At 32.9% G+C, this 18,291-nt stretch overlaps 1 protein-coding gene across 3 annotated transcripts in view; it reads right to left on the bottom strand.

Moving 5' to 3' along the window:
* The window catches only part of PPP1R9A (protein phosphatase 1 regulatory subunit 9A), a 318,841-nt gene that overhangs the window by 99,933 nt on the left and 200,617 nt on the right, over positions 1–18,291 (bottom strand). For all 3 annotated transcript variants that reach the window (XM_032643664.1, XM_032643666.1, XM_032643663.1), the window contains exon 6: positions 4,496–4,631. In XM_032643664.1, the coding sequence (XP_032499555.1) occupies positions 4,496–4,631 (136 nt within the window). The remainder of the gene's footprint in view (positions 1–4,495; positions 4,632–18,291) is intronic.

Here is an 18,291-nt window from a genome sequence, read left to right as displayed (position 1 = left end):
ATACTTTAAAAGATTCTAAAAAAATAATGTTGTCATGATACAGTTGTTAATAATTTCTAGTAATAAAAACAAATTACGAAAAAAAGATTAAGTTATATTTTAAGAGAAGGAGGCTTGGTTTCTGGAGTGATGATTAATCTTGCTTTGAACTACTACACAAAGCGGCTTTGAAATGCCATATATACTCTAAGACTTTAAAGTGTAATAAATATTATATTTAAAGAAGCAAGACCAAAATAATCATATAATTTAAAAAGTGTATGTAAAATAATTCATTTTAATGTGAATGACCATTATATACTTTCTAATTTAAAAAAGTGGTACAGTACCAGTTCATACTTCATTTCCAGTCTGAGCCCACAGTGTTTCACATTGCATATTGCTCTTTGATAGAAACAGATACCCAAAATATACATACATGACCTACGCTACACAAAACATATACCAGAATTACGTCACCTCACCATTAAAAGGTAAACATTCGTAACTGTGGCGTATGAATGGAAATTAAACTTGTTATTGAAAATAAAATCTAGTTGAAAAATTTACCATACCCCCAGAATTTCGTGGGATAGTGCTGACTGTCTGAGGGGTTTACTGAAATCCTCCATGGTTACCTTTCAGATTGTTTAAAAAAAAAAAAAAGGAAAGAAAGAAAGAAAAAGAAATGAACAATAATTCTATAAATCCAGAGTACAATCACCCAATCACAGATATATTCAGATCTACGTTTAAAATTTTTCAGTGGTTCAGATTTATACCTCCCTCTTCTTTATAGGATCCTCCCTTTTATTTTTCAGCCTTTAGGCAGAGCTATTTTAACTTTTTTTAAAAATCATAATGTTTAACAGAGAATGAACAGAAACAGGAATGCAATTCTAACTGCACTGGGTGTTTGCTTATTTTAAACTCTATTCTAGTTTAAATATTTGAAGGAAAAAACCCCAGAAAATTCAGAAATTTAAATGAAGTTTGGGAATTATCTATATATTTTAAATTCTACTGGAGTATGATTTATAATTTCTTAAAACATTAAAACAGATATATGTAAGCACACACAATACATAGTAAGGTATTCTTAATCCTAAATATGGTTCTGATAAGATGCCCACTGAACTTTTACAATTTCAGGATATATTTCTCACATGTTTTCCCTGTAGGCAGTTCAAGCAAGCAACTCCCCTCTGTCAATGTGACAGGTTCCAAGTTAGAATCAACCTTGGATTATTTGACCAAAACCAGAGCTATCTATTCTTCAGCAGACAAAGCTGATCTAAGTGCTGGCTCTGGAAATTAGTTGGATGAACATGGCTGTTCTGCATTTAATTAGAGGTTTTCCTGGCTGGCCCAGGGAATGTCACAGGGGATATTATCAAATAAAAACGATTCTAACTTTGAAATCATAGGATGATTCTATAAATGAGAAGAAAAACAAGAAACCAAGTGATTGATTACACAACTCAGGGTTAACAAAGATATGTAAATCAATAAATTGTTCAATTACATATAAAATTAAATCAATTATTCAAGGACCATTTACTCACTGGATAACAAATATTGGTTCTTCTCATTTCCATTATGTCTCTTACTTTTCATTAACACAGAGAGAGAATAAATAAAAAATAAGGACATAACACTCAGGTCAATCAATTTAACAATATCTGGTTAAATTGTAACCAGATAGTAAAAAATTAGTAAAAAATGAATTTCATCAAGTAAATAAATTAACATGTGTACAAAAGTAGATTTTTACTATTTGCAGGGTGTTCATCTCTCCGATGCACAGAAAATTAATGGTAGGTTTTAGTTGGGCATGCTTTGGTGAGGCAGTGTGTAACACACAAGAAAGGGAAAAAGGTACCTCAGAGAGGAACAGGAGAGAGAAACAATGGGAAAGGGTTCCTTGACCTTTTCAATAAAGTGAAGGTTACTTGGAGTAGCATAATAGCAAGCACCTGCTTTCTATTTCTACAACTTACAGACAGAAGAAAAAGTTTAACCTAAAGCTAAACTCTGTTTTTTTTGTAAAATAGTTGTATACTTAGCTATTCTTCCCTTTAAGCCCTATCTTCATAGGCTACTTCTGAATTAAGTATTTACCTATAGTAAAATAATTCTGCAAGTCTTCAATCCCCCTATTATTAGAAATATAGAACAAAGAATTACAGAACCTAAGTATTACAAGAAACTCCATAAGCCAAAACAGGAATCTTCCTTCCAGCATCTCTTGTTCCCCAGTTACTCTGTGTGTGCCTCAAAACAGACAGACCCATCAGTCTACTCCATTCAAAATTAGCAGTGTGTTGCAAAGAGTCCAGGCCTTGGAGCCAGGAAGACCCTGTTCCCATCCTAAATCTGGCAACTACTAGCTATACCACTGGAAAAAGCCTCAATTACTACGTTTTTAGAAAAAAAAAAAAAATAGATTCTTCTGCTTGCTGTAAAGATTACATGAAACCATGTAGGAAAGGCACCTGGCCTAGTGCCTGGCACTGAATATTTATTTACCCTCCTTGCCCCTGAGAATATCTGCTCAGGTGACAATCAACTAACTCTGCTCTCCTTATAAAAACAGGCAAACAAACAAACAAAATCCATATGATGTACTCCTAAGTATAAATGTTGAATGATAAATATTCCTTTTGCATTTAGTCAAATTTTTAAATTAGAGAAAATCTGATATTAAAAAAAAGCTTTAGCTGCTTAAGTTGAAAACCTTGGGGGATGAATGTGATCATTTCCTCAAAATAACTGGAGGAAGTATGTAGTAAATGATCTAAAAATTTCAGTTGGGAAGCCTCAATTAAAGAACTATCTTATTTTCCCTCTGTCCTTGCTACACCTGATGCTTCATTTCACAGGCTCATGGAATATTAGAAACTGGAAGGAATTTAGAGATTTAGCCCAATACCTGTACTTTAAAGCAAAGACAGCTGAGGTCCACAGAGACTGAAAAATTTGGCTTCCTCACCTTCCACCACTTGATGTCACCCGTACTCCCCTGAACCTCAGATCCAAATTCTTTCTAACAGAGTGAGCAGGTAAAAGCCAAACCTGCCGAGAATGATTCTACAATCCTAATTCAGGCTTGAAGCCAAAGCAAATCAGTGTCTCTGATAAAACACAAAACTGAAAACTAGGGAAGATGAAAGCTCAAATATTTGAGGAAATCCCTTTTTTAGTTTCGAAATCCCAGATAACATTTTCATATATAATATCTTAATATAGTACAAAAACAAAAAAAACCTTGCCCTTTAAAGTGAATTCTGAAAGTGAAAAACTAAATCAACTAAATAGAATTCTAAGAAACTAATTCACTCAAGTGAAGAATTTCTAATGTTTACTCTTAGATTAACAATTAACTGAAGCACCATCTTAAAATTTTCTACTATAATAAAGAGAGAATACATCCTCACTATACTACAAACAGATAAAAAATTAAGATACATTTGGGTTAGAACACTCCAGACTAAAAATACATGAAAAATATTTGAATGTCTCTTTATTGGTCTTCACTAGGTCCTGGCTAGAAACCAAGAAAGGTTCTGGAAAAAGAATATATTCAGATGAGCAGAGGTTGAACATATGAAGTTACACCATCCTTATTTATATCAGCTGGTATGAAGAAGAGTATTTGTTTTACCTGAATATTTACTATGTTTATGAGGTATGAAATACTGCAACTAAATTGTTGATGGATCCTTTGACATGCCAATGTGAAACATATGCATGTTTAAACATGTTTATAATAAAGTATGTTGTCCCATTTTATCAATGTACATTTGGCATTTACATTAGAAATAGACCAGCATCTGTATTATATTACAACACACAAGGGTTCCATAGAGAAGTTTTCACTTGGGGGTTAGCTTCTATTCATTTGCTTGATCTCCTGCAGAGAGCAGGATGCAAAATTATTCCAGTATGTATCTACTCTACGGAATATGTGCTGGTGGAAAAGCTTTGTTCTGCATTATGTTAGCACAAATCATAGTGAGCAGATCCAAAGAACTTTCTCTTCCTGGGGGGGAAAAAACCTGAAAACACTCGGCAATTTTCAGTACTTCTCTGTGTATGTTTGTGTATATATATGTGCCTTTTCACTCAGAATGTTTACCGATTTAGAAAATTTAGAAAAAATTGAAAAAATATAAACCAAAGAGAGAAAATCACCTAATTCCAACAAAAAGATAGCTACTATTCACATTTTGGTATTCTTACCCTTTTTTGTTTCAGTGAATTTATCTTAATACTGTGGTAAAAGAGGACTTATTTGATCCAGAAGTCTTCATACTGTAAATATGATACCATTACTTGACTGATAAGCTAATAACACACGCAAGTAATATTTCCTTTCTGTGAGCTGAATGTTGACACGTTCTCCTTGAGAAACTGCAAAGACCTGTCATACTGTTATACGGTAAAGAGAGGTTTATCAAGTAGGGACGTAGTAAGAAGAAATGAAGGAAAAAGAACGTTTGCAAATGCAACTTACCTCATCATCGTCGGCATCATACTGGGCATAGTGCTGTTCAAGCAGCTCTCTCTGGCGCCTTTCTTGTTCCAGCGTTTGGCTTATCAACTGGGCAACCTCACTCACTTGTCCTGGTTTTTCTCGCCCAATAACAAATCTATACGAAGGTTAAAGAAAACTGATATAGTTAGACTCTCCAGCAAAAAGGAATGCTAAGAAAAGTAACCAAGCTTCATATTTCATCAGGGTACATCAAACCTCAAAAAAATAATACTACCTATATTTTTGAAAGGTATGCCTGGGTAGAAGAAGAGGTTAGCTGAGCAATTAAAGTGATTTTTTCAGCCACAGCCCAAAGGAAAAGAAATGGGAAAAGTAAAGGATCATAAAAAATTATTACTTTAGGAGAAGACAAAACAGATGTAATCCATTCTACTTTACACATTTTTGATGCCCTGCAAAATGAAAGCAAGCTCATAATTTACTGTACCATTGAACTTCAGAATCATTTTCATAATTATGTCCTCTTTATAATGCAAAAACTACTTCAAAAATATTTTGAGGTATGGCATACCCTATGTGAGTAAATAAATAAAGAGGTACTGACCTGTTGCTAAGCAATTGTAACTCTGGAGATAAGAAAAAGAAGGGGAAACAAATGTAGTTTTTGTTTTTGTTTTTAAAATGAAAAACTAAATAAGGAGAGGTGGCAAATTAGTTCATTTCTTTTGGAGAAAGATGCTGTGAGGAAGGATGTGGCCTCAAGAAATAAAGAGTCAAGGGGAAATATCTGTTGATACTAATTCCTATAAGTATAAAGAAAAAACCAGGAAAGCCATTTACTTATTGCCAGCTAGTCACTTATGATACACCCTCATTGATACTATGGTTCTTCCCCAACAAATTAATATTCACTTTTTAACATCTTTTCACACTAATATATGGTTCTATTTTTCTAAAAATACAAATAATATGTCTCCATGATATAGTTTCCATATATTACTTAACTTCATTATTTTGGATGTAACTGTTTAATCTTGCTTCTATGCTTAATTGATGATTTCCTCTGATTATAATACGTTGTTATTTTCAATTACAATTTTAAATGAAATACTCTACCATTCTCTGTACAAATTCACTAAAGGTCAAAATTTTTATACTTGGATGTTAGTAATTAAATGTCTTTTTAGAAATATTTTTATGTAGTTTCAAACAGGACTGTTGAAATTATGCTTGGGTATTCATTTATCATCTGAGTTATTTTCCTTTGGGAAATTACTAATTATTGAGTTGTAATAACTGTTTATATATTCTGGATATATATCCTTATCTATAAATGTTATAGATACATACACATACACAGATACATACATGCACACAAATCATATATGTATATGTTTGATTTATTACCTTCTCTCAATCTGTGGCTTGCTTTTTCATCTTCTTAATTGTGTCTTTCAAGGAAGTCCAATTTATCGCTTTTTAAAAGATTGTGCCTTGTGTTTCCTACCTAAGAAATCTTTTCCTGATTTAATATTGCTGAGATTTTTCTCCCATTTTTCTTGTTAAAGTTTTGACTTTTTATTAGGTATGCGAAATCTTTCAAACTAATTTTCATGCATGATGCTTGGTAAGGGGGGAGTTTCATTATTTTCCAAATGAGTAACCAGTTGTTTCCATACCATTTCTTAAAAAGACTATTCATTACCACCACTTGAATTACTCAGGGACATTTGTTGCAAATCAACTGACCATGTACTTGTGTGCTGATTTTTGGCTTTCCAATCTGTTCCATTGATGTATTTATCCTTGTACCAATACCACACTGCCTTGATTACTATATAGTAATCTTGAAACTAGGTGCTATGAGTTATCCAACTACGTATATCTTTTTCAAAATTATTTTGACTATTCTAAGTTATCTAAATTGCTATATAACTTTTACAACCAGCTTGCCAATTTCATTTAAAAACCCCATTGATGTTTAATTTGGTATTGGTTTGAATCTACAGATTGTGGAGAACTGACATCTTAATAATATGGAATTGTCTGATCCATGAACATGGTATATCTCTGCATTTATTTTTTTCTTTATTTCTATTGAAATATAGTTGACATACAATATTATGTTAGTTACAGGTGTATTCATAATGATTTGACACTTGTACACATTATGAAATGATCACCACAATAAGTCTAGTAACCATCTGTCCCCATATTATTACAATATTACTGACCATATTCCTTATGCTGTAATATTACAACACCTTGACTTACTTATCATACAGCTAGAGATTTGTATCTCTTAAAACTTTCACCTATTTGGCTCACTCCCCACACACACCCCTCCCTCCAGGCAACAACCCATTTGCTGTCTATATCTGAGTCAGTTTTAATTTAAGTTTTTGTTTTGCTTTTCAGCTTCCAAATTTGAGCTCCTGTATTATTTGTCTTTCCTTTCTGACACATTTCACTTAGTATAACACCCTGTAGACACATCTATGTTGTCACAAATGGCAAGGTTTCATTTTTTATGGCTAATATTCCATTGTATAAATATATCACTTTGTCTTTATCCCTTTGCCTAATGTTGGACACTTAAGTTGCTTCTGTTTCTTGGCTATTGTAAATAATGCAGCAATGGACATTTGAGTGCATATATTTTTTCAAATAAGGGTTTTTGTTTTCTTCAAATAAATACCCAGAAGTAAAATTACTAAATTATATTGCAGTTCTGTTTTTAATTTTTTGAGGAACTTCCATACTACTTTCCATAGCGGCTGCACTGATTTACAATTCCAACAACAACACACAAGGGTTCCCTTTTCTCCACATCCTCCCACCACTTATTTGTGTTGTCCTTTTGATAATAGCCATTCTGACACGTGTGAGGTGATATCTCATTGTGATTTTGATTTGCATTTCCCTGATGATTAGTGATATTGAGCATCTTTTCATGTGTCTGTGGCCAAATGTCTTCTTTGGAAAAATGTCTATTCGGGTCCCCTGGCCATTTTTAAATAGGGTTCTTTGCTATTTTGATGTTGAGTTATATGAGTTCTTTGTATATTTTGGATATAAATCCCTTATCATTTTGCAAATACCTTCTCCCATTCAGTTGGCTGCCTTTTCATTTTGTTTGATAGCTTCCTTCACTGTGCAGAGCTTTTCAGTTTAATGTAGTCCTATTTGTTTATTTTTGCTTTTGTTTCCCTTGCCTAAGATGTATCCCAAAAATTGTATTGCTAGGACTGACGTCAAAGAGCATACAGCCTATATTTTTTTCTAGGAGTTTGATGGTTTCAGGTCTTACATTAAAGTCTTTAATCTAGTGTGAAAAAGTAGTCCAGTTTGGTTATTTTGCATGTAGCTGTCCAGTTATCCCAACACCATTTATTGAAAGAGACTGTCTTTTCCCCATTTTGTATTCTTGCCTTCTTTGATTGACTATTTAAGTGTCATTTTATTTCTGAGATCTCTATTCTGTTCCATTGATTTATGTGTCTGTTTTTGTGCCAGTACCATACTATTTTGAATACTGTAACTTTGTAGTATAGTTTGAAATCAGAAGCATGATACCCCCAGCTTTGTTCTTTCTCAAGGCTATTTTGGCTATTTGGGGTCTTCTGTGATTCCAAACAAATTTTAGAATTATTTGCTCTAGTTGTGTGAAAAATGCTTTTGGTATTTTGATAGGGATTGCACCGAATCTGTAGACTGCCTGAGGAGCATTTTAACAATATTAACTCTTCCAATCCATAAGCATGTATATTTCCATTTTTTAATTTCATCTTCAGTATCTTCCATCCATGTCTAATAGTTTTTCTGAGTAAAAGTCTTTTACCTCCTTAGTTAGGTTTATTTCTAGATACTTTACTCTTTATGATACAATTGTAAATTGGGTTGTTTTCTTAATTTCTCTTTCTGATATTTTGTTGTCTGTACAGAATTACAGGAGATTTCTGTATATTAATTTTGTAATCTGCTACTTTACTGAATTCATTTATTAGTTCTAAGTTTTTTGGTGTCTTTAGGATTTTCTATATATATAGTATCAGTCATCTGCAAAGTGATAGTTTTAATTCTTCTTTTCCAATATGGATTCCTTCTATTTCTTTTTCTTGTCTGATTGCTGTGGCTAGAACTTCCAATACCGTATTGAATAAAGTGGCAAAAATGGGCATCCTTGTCTTGATCCTGATCTTAGAGGAAATGCTTTCAACTTTTCACCATTGAGTATGATGTTGGCTGTGGGTTTGTCATATATGGCCTTTATTATGTCAAGGTATGTTCCCTCTATACCCATGTTGTTGAGAGCTTTTATCATAAATGCATGTTGAATTTTGTTAAAAGCTTTTTCTACATCTATTGAGATAATATAATTTTTATTTTTCAATTTGTTAATGTGGTTATCACATTGATTTGTGGATACTGAACCATCCTTGCATCACTGGGATATAATCCTTTTAATGTATTGTTGAATTCAGTTTGTTAACATTTTGATGAGAATTTTTGCATCTAGGTTCATCAGTGACATTGGCCTGTGATTTTCTTTTTATGTGTGGTAATTTTGTCTGGTTTTGGTATCAGGATGATGCTGACCTCAGAACAAGTTCGGAAGCATTCCTTTCCCTTCAAATATTTGAAGTAGCTTGAGAGGGACAGATGTCAATTGTTCTTTAAATGTTTGGTAGAATTCATTAGTGAGGCCATTTGGTCCTGGACTTTTATTTTGTGGGGCATTTTAAAATTACTGATTCAATTTCATTACTGGTAATCAGTTTTTCTATTTCTTCCTGAATCAATCTTGGGAGTTGTACATTTCTAGGAATTTATTCATTTCTTCTAGGTTGTCTTCTATTGGTGTAAAACTGTGTAGTAATTTCCTGTGATTCTTTGCATTTCAGTGGTGTCAGTTGTAACTTCTCTTTCACTACTGACTTTATTTATTTGGGCTTTCCTTTTTTCTTGATGAGTCTGGCTAAAGTTTATCAATTTTGTTTATCTTTTCAAAGAACCAGCTCTTAGTTTCATTGATCTTTTCTATTTTTTTTTGTCTCTATTTCATTTACTTCTTCTCTGATCTTTATGATTTCTTTCATTCTACTAATTTTGAGTTTTGTTTGTCCCTCTTTTTCTAGTTCCTTTAGGTGTAAGGTTAGATTGTTCGTTTGAGATTTTTGCTGTTTCCTGAGGTAATGCTGTATCACCATAAACCTTCCTCTTAGAACTGCTTTTGCTGTGTTCCATAGATTCTGGATCATCATGTTTCCATTTTCATTTGTCTCCAGGTATTTTTTAATTCCCTCTTTGACTTCTTCAGTGATCCACCGGTTGTTTAGTAGCATATTGTTTTGCCTCCATGTGTTTGTGTTTTTTGAAGTTTTTTTGGTTTCTAGTAGTTGACTTCTAGTCTATTTAGCATTGTGGTAGGGTAAGATACTTGATATGATTCCAATCTTCTTAAATTTGTGGACTTGTTTTTGTTGATGTGTCACTTGAAAAGAATGTATATCTTGCTGCTTTTGGATGGAATGTGTGTGTGTGTGTGTGTGTGTGTGTGTGTGTGTGTATATATATATATATATATATATATATTCTATGTGGTCTAATCTGTCATTTAAGACCAGTGTTTCCTTAATGATTTTCTGTCTTCATGATCTGCCTATTGATGTAAGTGGGGTGCTAAAGTCCCCTACTATTATTGTATTACTCTCAATCTCTCCCTTTATGTTTGTTAATATTTGCTGTATGTATTTAGGTGCTCCTATGTTGGGTGTACACATATTTACAACTGTTAAATCTTCTTGTTGGATTGATCCCTTGATCATTATGTGATGTCCTTCTTTGTCTCTTGCTGCAGTCTTTGTTTTAAAGTCTATCTTGTCTGACAGAAGTATTGCTACCCCAGCTTTCTGTTTCCATTTGCATGGAATACCTCTTTTCATCCCCTTATTTTCAGTCTGTGTGTGTCTTTAGATCTGAAATGAGACTCTCCTAGGCAGCATACATATGGCTCTTGTTTTTTAATCCATTCAGCCTCTTTATGTATTTTGATTGGAGCATTTTAATCCATTTACATTAAAGTAATTATTGATAGGTATGTACTTATTGCCACTGTGTTTACTGTTTTGGGGTTTTGTAGTTTTGTTTGTTTCTTCTTCTTTTGCTCTCTTTCCTTGTGATTTGATGACTGTCTCCAGTGTTATGTCTGGATTCCTTTCTCTTTTCTTGCATGTATGTATCTATTATAGGTTTTTGGCTAGTTGTTACCATGATGTTTATCTATAACAGCTATATATGTGATTATTATAAGTTGATGATCTCTTAAATTTGACTGCATTCTAACAACCCCACATTTTTACTCCTCCCAACTTTTTTGTTATCATTTAACTTTTAACTTTTTTGTTATCATATTTTACATCTTTTTGGTTTTTGTAGCCCTTAGTTATTGTGGATACTGATGGTTTTACTTTTGTCTTTTAACCCTCCTACTAGCTTTATAAGTGGCTGATCTACTACCTTTACTATATGTTTGCCTTTACCAACGAGACCTTTTCTTTTGTAATTTAAATGTTTCTAGTTGTGGTCTTCTTTCTTCTGCTTAGAGAAGTCCTTTTAACTTTTCTTGTAAAGCCAATTTAGTGGTTTGAAATCTTTTAGCTTTTACTTATCTATAAAACTCTTTATCTCTCCTTCAAATCTAAATGATAGCCTTGCTGAGTAGAGTATTCTTAGTTGTAGATTTTTTTCCTTTCATCACTTTGAATATATGGTGCCAGTAGCTTCTGGCCTGCAAAGTTTTTGCTGAAAAGTCAGCTAACAGTTTTATGGGAATTCCCTTGTAAGTAACTAGTTGGTTTTCTCTTGCTGCTTTTAAGATTCTGTATCTTTAATTTGTGCCCTTCTAATTATAATGTGTCTTGGTGTGAATCTCTTTGGGTTCATCTTGTTTGGGACTCTTTGTACTTCCTGGATCTGGATGTCTGTTTCCTTTCTCAGGTTATGGATATTTTCAGCTATTATTTCTTCAAATAAATTCTCTGCCTCTTTCTCTCTCTCTTCTCCTTCTGGGGCCCCTAGAATGCGAACATTAGTATGCTTGATGTTGTCCCAGAGGTCTCTTAGGCTAACCTCATTTTTAAAATTCTTTTTTCTTTTTTTGCTCAGCTTGGGTGATTTACACTACTCTGTCTTCCAGTTCACTGATCTCTCTGCATTTATTTGAAAGTTTTACATTGAACTACATATGTCTCTTCATTCAGGCAGCAAATTTGGGTAGCGTTATAGCTTCTAGTTAGACATGCTTTAAAGCCTTGTAATCTGGTATAATTTACAGTACAGATTTGCAATAAAAGTATGTCATCATGGTAAGTGTGGTCCAAAGGGAAAGCACACAGAAGTGGAACTTAACTATTCTCTGTGCCTTATTTTCCTCATGTGAAAATTAGTACCTACCCCATATGTCTAAAGGAGTGACAGAAGAATAAAATGTGGTACAGACATGAAAGGACTTTAAGGCACTATTATTAAGATAAGACTAATAAAATCTCCCATTTGGAAAATGTGTAACATTCAAATTACCTGTCTATATATTCTAAATGTTTGGTCCATTTTTAAGCTGTCATTATAAGTGTGTCCTATTGTATGTGTATAATCTAGCATACATAGAAATGAGTGGCAAATATAAAATTTAAAGTAAGGTTATTATTTCAAGTATGGATTCAGAATATGGACATACTGTGATAGTATAATTTAGGAGTTAAAAGTGTATGTAAAAGAGAAAAATGGCTTTGACAGAACAAATCCACTGAAACATAAACATGACTTATTGGCTCTGTGACCTTGAATGTATTAAAATTCCTAATTCTTAGTTTCCAAATTTGTAACATAAATATACTAACAATAACAAACAAATATATAATCCATATAAAAAGCTTAACTAAGTACCTGGCGCCTAGAGAGTATCAGTACATGTTTACTGTTGCCTTTATCTAGAAAATATATTAATATCTACACAGGGTTGAGTGCATTTCAAAGTACTGTATGTACACACTGTCCAAATTATTTATTTGCTCTCACTAGTTTTGAAAGAGAGAAGGTTTTTGTGAGTCAACCACAGGAAAAAGATAAAATACTTGCACTGAAATGTGCTCTAAAAAAACCTTAATTTCAGTTGCATTTGAAATAGGAAAGTATGGATTATATAATCACTCCACATTGAATTTTAAAGATCATCAAAAATATAACAATTAAAGCCAGCAACAATCAGACCCTCTAAATATATGTGACCAAATTAACTGACATTTATGCACAATTATTATTTATATTTTAGACATTATCCCCAGCTGAAATGACAACACATGTAGTCAAATCATCCTGTTTATAAACTTAAAATTCCTTTAAGAGAAAAATACCTTTCTTGTTACTTTCTCTTTTTTTTCCTTGCTTCAGTAAGGAACAGTGTGATCTTTTGTATTTTAGCTATAAAGAATGAAGTAAAAAAAACCCCAAAAAACGTAATGTACATTTAAATTAAACTTAGGTATTTTCTAAGCTTACAATTTATAAATAATGGCAATATTAAAAACAAAATCTATAACTAGGGTTTATGTTTTTACAGCATGGCTAGTTTCTAGTGTTTGAAACAATCATGCGTTTCAACATGAATTATTTTACAAAGAACTGTCTCCTCTCCCCCTCAGGCTGAGATAAAATAGGCAAAGGCAGATAAATCAGTTTTTCCTTTTCTTTTCATCGATTATAAGACAAAGCAATGTCCATGTACTGTCCTTTGGAGTTTAGATGACGCGATTATATGGAATTCATTTGATTAGTTTATTGAATTCTCTGGTGAGCTGTCAAACAAAAACAAACAAGTATAAAATCCCATTTACAATTTGCTGAATTGTAGTCATAAAGAATGATGTGAGAGGTTATGTTGAAAAATGATGATTTATGAGTGTTTTTCCGATATAAGCTATTCCAATAAAAGTGATACATTAGTCAAAAATGGCACTTATTATGACATCAAAAATTTTTAATTATAAATGTGGGATTAAGCTAATCTAGAAAAGGAAAAGCTAAATCAGGATATAGTTATTAGTTCTTATAAAATCAATTCTTTCATTCAAATATTCTATAAACAAATATTTATCATATGCACACAAAAAACCTTAATAATAAAAAGAAAACTAGATGCACAAGACCTATTATCATTTTACTTCAGCCTTGGATCACAAGATCACATGGTGCTTTAAAACATTTTGGTAAAAACTCATTGTTTTCTATATTTGATGACATCTTACGGTGTGAACTTGACAGCTTTTAAAATATTTAACTTAATTTTACTGAGCAATGGTGGCAAAAGTATATCCATCTCCCTTCACTAAAATTTGCTGATTGTATTCAGAGGCTGAAGTTCTGCACAACCAGGCTTTTCCCTCTTTCTTATACTTGAAGACTCTTACATATTTTTCCTTTCCATATTGGGATCTAGATTAATGTACTATATATTTAGCATTTAAAATTTTTTAAATTCATCTAAAAATGCTTTTAAAAGACAGATCTGAAATATTTAAACCTAATTGTAAGCCTTAGTTCCCGGAAATGAATTTTGTATCTAACCCAACTCTGATTATAAAGAACTTTTTTCTACACTATAGTTCAATGTAAAAAAAGAAAGTAGTTGAATTATTTAAAAAACACTGCCTAACTTATGCTATGTCAAGGACTATATATTTTCTAAAATGCTACATCCTTTCAAGAAATGACATTTCTCTATTTAATAGTTAGCTCTGATGTCTCAGGTTTAAACGTTTACACACAAAAATACTAAAAAGGATTTTTTGAGGATGTTAATCTGTACATAGTGACACCAGAAAACATCTCATTAAGCCAAAGTCCCCTTTAAGTAGTTTTCTGAAATCTCCACTGTCTTTAATCTTCTTCCTATCACTACTTGTTGCTGACTATTCTCATATATATGAAGTAAACTTTTATTATCCACGGTCCCAACTTTAGAGTGGCTGCTCCTCTTATCTGAGGGAAAGGGGATATAGTCTTAGGAGTAATGTAAGTACAAAATCCACAATGACTCATGATTTCCATGAACATGATAATACCCTCACCACCCTCCATTATGTATGACACTCCATTACACCCAACCACAAAACCAAGGCTCTGTTAAAAAGTGAAACTCTCAATTTCCCCTTGTGCTGTAATGGTGACAAAAATTCTTATTAAAATGATGTGAATGAAGTGAAAACATTTCAATATTCAATGCATTTCAATAGAGATCTCAAATACACCAATGACATTACATAAAGAAGAATATTTTAAAACTTCCATACTTAGAAATTACATGCCCAGGGGTGAATCCAAAATAAACATGAGCATAGCTATAAAAAAGTCACTTACCATTCACTTATATTTTCTTTTGAATATCATAACCTCTTCCAAAAAGGACAGAGGAATATTTAACATCCTCACATTAATTTATTTTCTATTGTGTGTAACTATAGTTCCTATAAAATCCTGACCTCCAGAAGTGTTATATGACTTGATGTCAGAAAGTTGTTAAATACATTCACTGGGGATAAAAGCATGAGTGCTTAGTGATTGAGCACAAGTAGCAGCATTTAAAGCTTAATGTGAACGGCACTGAAGAGCAAACATAAAATTTATTAGAAATTTCTCATACTGAAGCACAGTCTCTTCTATAGCATCACTTTCCTATAACAGCTGCCTTTCAGTACTAGGAAGGCTGTCTGGAGATAAAAACAACTCATCCTTGTTCCAGAGTTCACTCTTTCAAATGCTTGACAATTGTTACCATGTCTTTTAAAATTTTTCTATATTTTAGGCAAAAGTTTGTATAATCTTTTATGTATAGAAGGAAAAATGTTTAGATCTCTCACCATCCAAAGGTCAGTCTTTCTTAAATAGTCTCAAGGTTTTCAGGGTTCTTAAGGTAAGCAACGTTAAACATAAATTATATTATGGTATAACATTAATCTGTCTGCCTGTCTATCCATCTGTCTGTCCATCCATCCAACTAGTTACTGATCACTACATAATAGGCAGCCTCTAAGATGGATTCAAGTAATCTCTGTATTCTTATATTTATGTCTTGTGTAATTCTCTCCCGTTGAGTGTGGGATGGACTTTTTGACTCACTTATATCAAATAAAATACAGAACTGATGGAATGTCACTTCGGCTCTATGAAAAGATGGCAGATTGCATCTTGGCTACTCCCTTGCATCGTTCCCTCTGGGGAATCTAGTTTCCATGTTGTGAGGCATCCCTGTAGAGAGGCTCTCATGAGAAAGCGGGGAAGTGGATCACAGAAACTGAGATAAAAAAAGTTGCTGTTTCAAGTCGCTACATTTGGGAGTAATATGTTATGCAACAATAGGTACACCAATTATGCCAGGCACATAGTAGTAAATAAGATAGGTAAGGTCCCACTTAAAGCTACAGACCCAAAAACATGAGTTCTTAAAAGTCACGTTGCAAGTCTATGTTTGAATAAGGAAAAGGGTCCATACATAATAAAGAATTTTATATAGATATATTTTTTCTGGTAAAAACTCAGTAACAAAATATTCTAAAAATAAAAGTATACAGCACAATAAAATCTACATATTGTTAATGAAATTGTTTGACTACATCTGCCTTTCTTAAAGAAACATGATAGTCCTTCCCAAATCACCATCACCTCAATACAATTAGTTAGCATAGCACTTTTTAAGTTAATTTTAACTATTATCACATATTTTAAGAATCAGTTTTACTGAGGTGAAGTTTATATACAACAAAACTTTCCAAATTTAAATTGTATTATATGTTTTGAAAAATATATATACAGTTGTATAACAAACACAATAAGCACAATATAGAATATTTTGTCACCCCAAAAATGTTCCCTCTTTCTTCTTTGCAGTTTAAATGGATTCAAGCAGTGTAAAGCCTTTTGTGTCTGGCTTCTTACTCAATATAATAGTTTTGAGAGTCATACATGGTGCTAAATATATTGGCAGCTCACTCCTTTGTATTGCTAAGAAATCTTTCATGGTATGGAATATAATACAATTTGTAGATGCATTTATCAGTTAAAGGACACTTGAGTTGTTTCCAGTTTGGAGCTTTTTTGAATAAAGCTCCTATGAATATGCAAGTATGAGACTTTGGGTAGATACATGTTTTTATTGCTCTTGAGTAAATAGCTAAGAGTAGAACTGCTGGCTGGTATGATACGTGTACGTTTAACTTTATAAGAACCTGTCAAACTGTTCTGCAAAGTGGCTGTGTTATTTTGCATTCCCACCACAAATGAAAGGATGTTATATTAAAGTTGCTCTACATCCTTGTCAATGCACAGCAGTATCAGTCTTTTAAATTTCAGCCATTCTAGTGGGTGTGTAGTTGTACCTCACTGTGGATTTAATTTCCATTTCTCCAATGATTAATGGTGTTGAGCAGCATTTCATGAGCTTAACTGTATATCTTCCTCAGTGAAGTCTCTCGTTAATTGATTTGCAGGTTTTCAACAGGGTTATGTATCTTCTTATTGGATTATAAAGAGTTCTTCATATCTTCTAAATAACAGTGCTTTATCGGATAATTGTTTTGCAAATATTAGTCAGTAGCTTGCTTTTTTATTTTAAGGGTATTTTTCAAACAAATGTTTTAAATTTTGATGGTTTAACTTATCATTTCTTTTTCTTAAATTTCTTGCTTTTGTGTCCTAAAAGATCTTTGATTAACCCAAGATCATAAAACTTTTGCCTGTTTTCTAGAAATTTTATGGTTTCAGCTGTTGCACTAAGGTCTATGATCAATCTTGAGTTAACTTTTGTACACACTGTAGGATGAAGGTCAAGTTTTTTTTTTTTTTAAATGTGGTTTTCCAATTGTTCCACCACCTTTTGTTGAAAAGACTATAATTCCCCCCATTGAATTACCTTGGTGCATTGGTCAAAAATCAGTTGTTTATGTCTGTGCAGGCCTATATTAGAACTGTCTATTCTGTTCCATTAATCTATACTTTTATCCTTATGCTTAAACCAGACTGCTGTAACTAGTGTAGTTTTCGGACAGTGGAAGTCCTTCAACTTTGTTCTTTGTAAAAAAAAAATGTTACTTTCCCCAAAAAAGCCTGCTGAGATTTTCATTGTGATTGTGCTTTAATCTGCAGATTTGGGGGAAACTGAAATCTCAACACTATGAGAGTCCCGTACCACACAAAGACTTGGGCTTCTTGGTACCATGCCCATGCCCACAGTGGTTTAAAATCTGGAGATCAACAAGTCCTGTGAAACCCACTGGAGGGATGATAACGAAGACTGTCTGATTCCTCCATGCCCACTCCTTCAATGCTTATCTTTCTCCTGCTGTTGTTGTGATATATCATTTCTGAGTATAAACTATTTGAGTCCTCTAAGTCCTTTCCCTAATCAATTACTTAAAGGAATTAACATGGTTAGCATAGTACTCACCAAGATCTCACTATGATTACTTAGTTTTAAATGATATCAGTAAAATTGAGGAAATAATAATGGTTTTCCAATGCTTTCAGCCAGGCCTGGGCTTCTAATGCCCCAGGAACATAGCCTGGTTTGAGCTGAACCACTTACTCACAGTGGACTAATATGCTTTAACTCATATAAAAGATGTAGGGTTGAAAAACACATATGCCCTTGGAAGTTATCATATTAAAATACTTGTCTTATAACTTCTCTGGTGTGTCAAAAATGGCACACCAAGGAGGTTTTCATTAGTACTGTTAGTTCACAAATTCAGGTGTAACAATTC

This window comes from Phocoena sinus, chromosome 9 (assembly GCF_008692025.1).
Source record: "Phocoena sinus isolate mPhoSin1 chromosome 9, mPhoSin1.pri, whole genome shotgun sequence".
Lineage (NCBI taxonomy): Eukaryota > Metazoa > Chordata > Mammalia > Artiodactyla > Phocoenidae > Phocoena > Phocoena sinus.
Note: the sequence above shows the minus strand (reverse complement) of the source record. Positions and strands in the feature narration are given on the sequence as shown.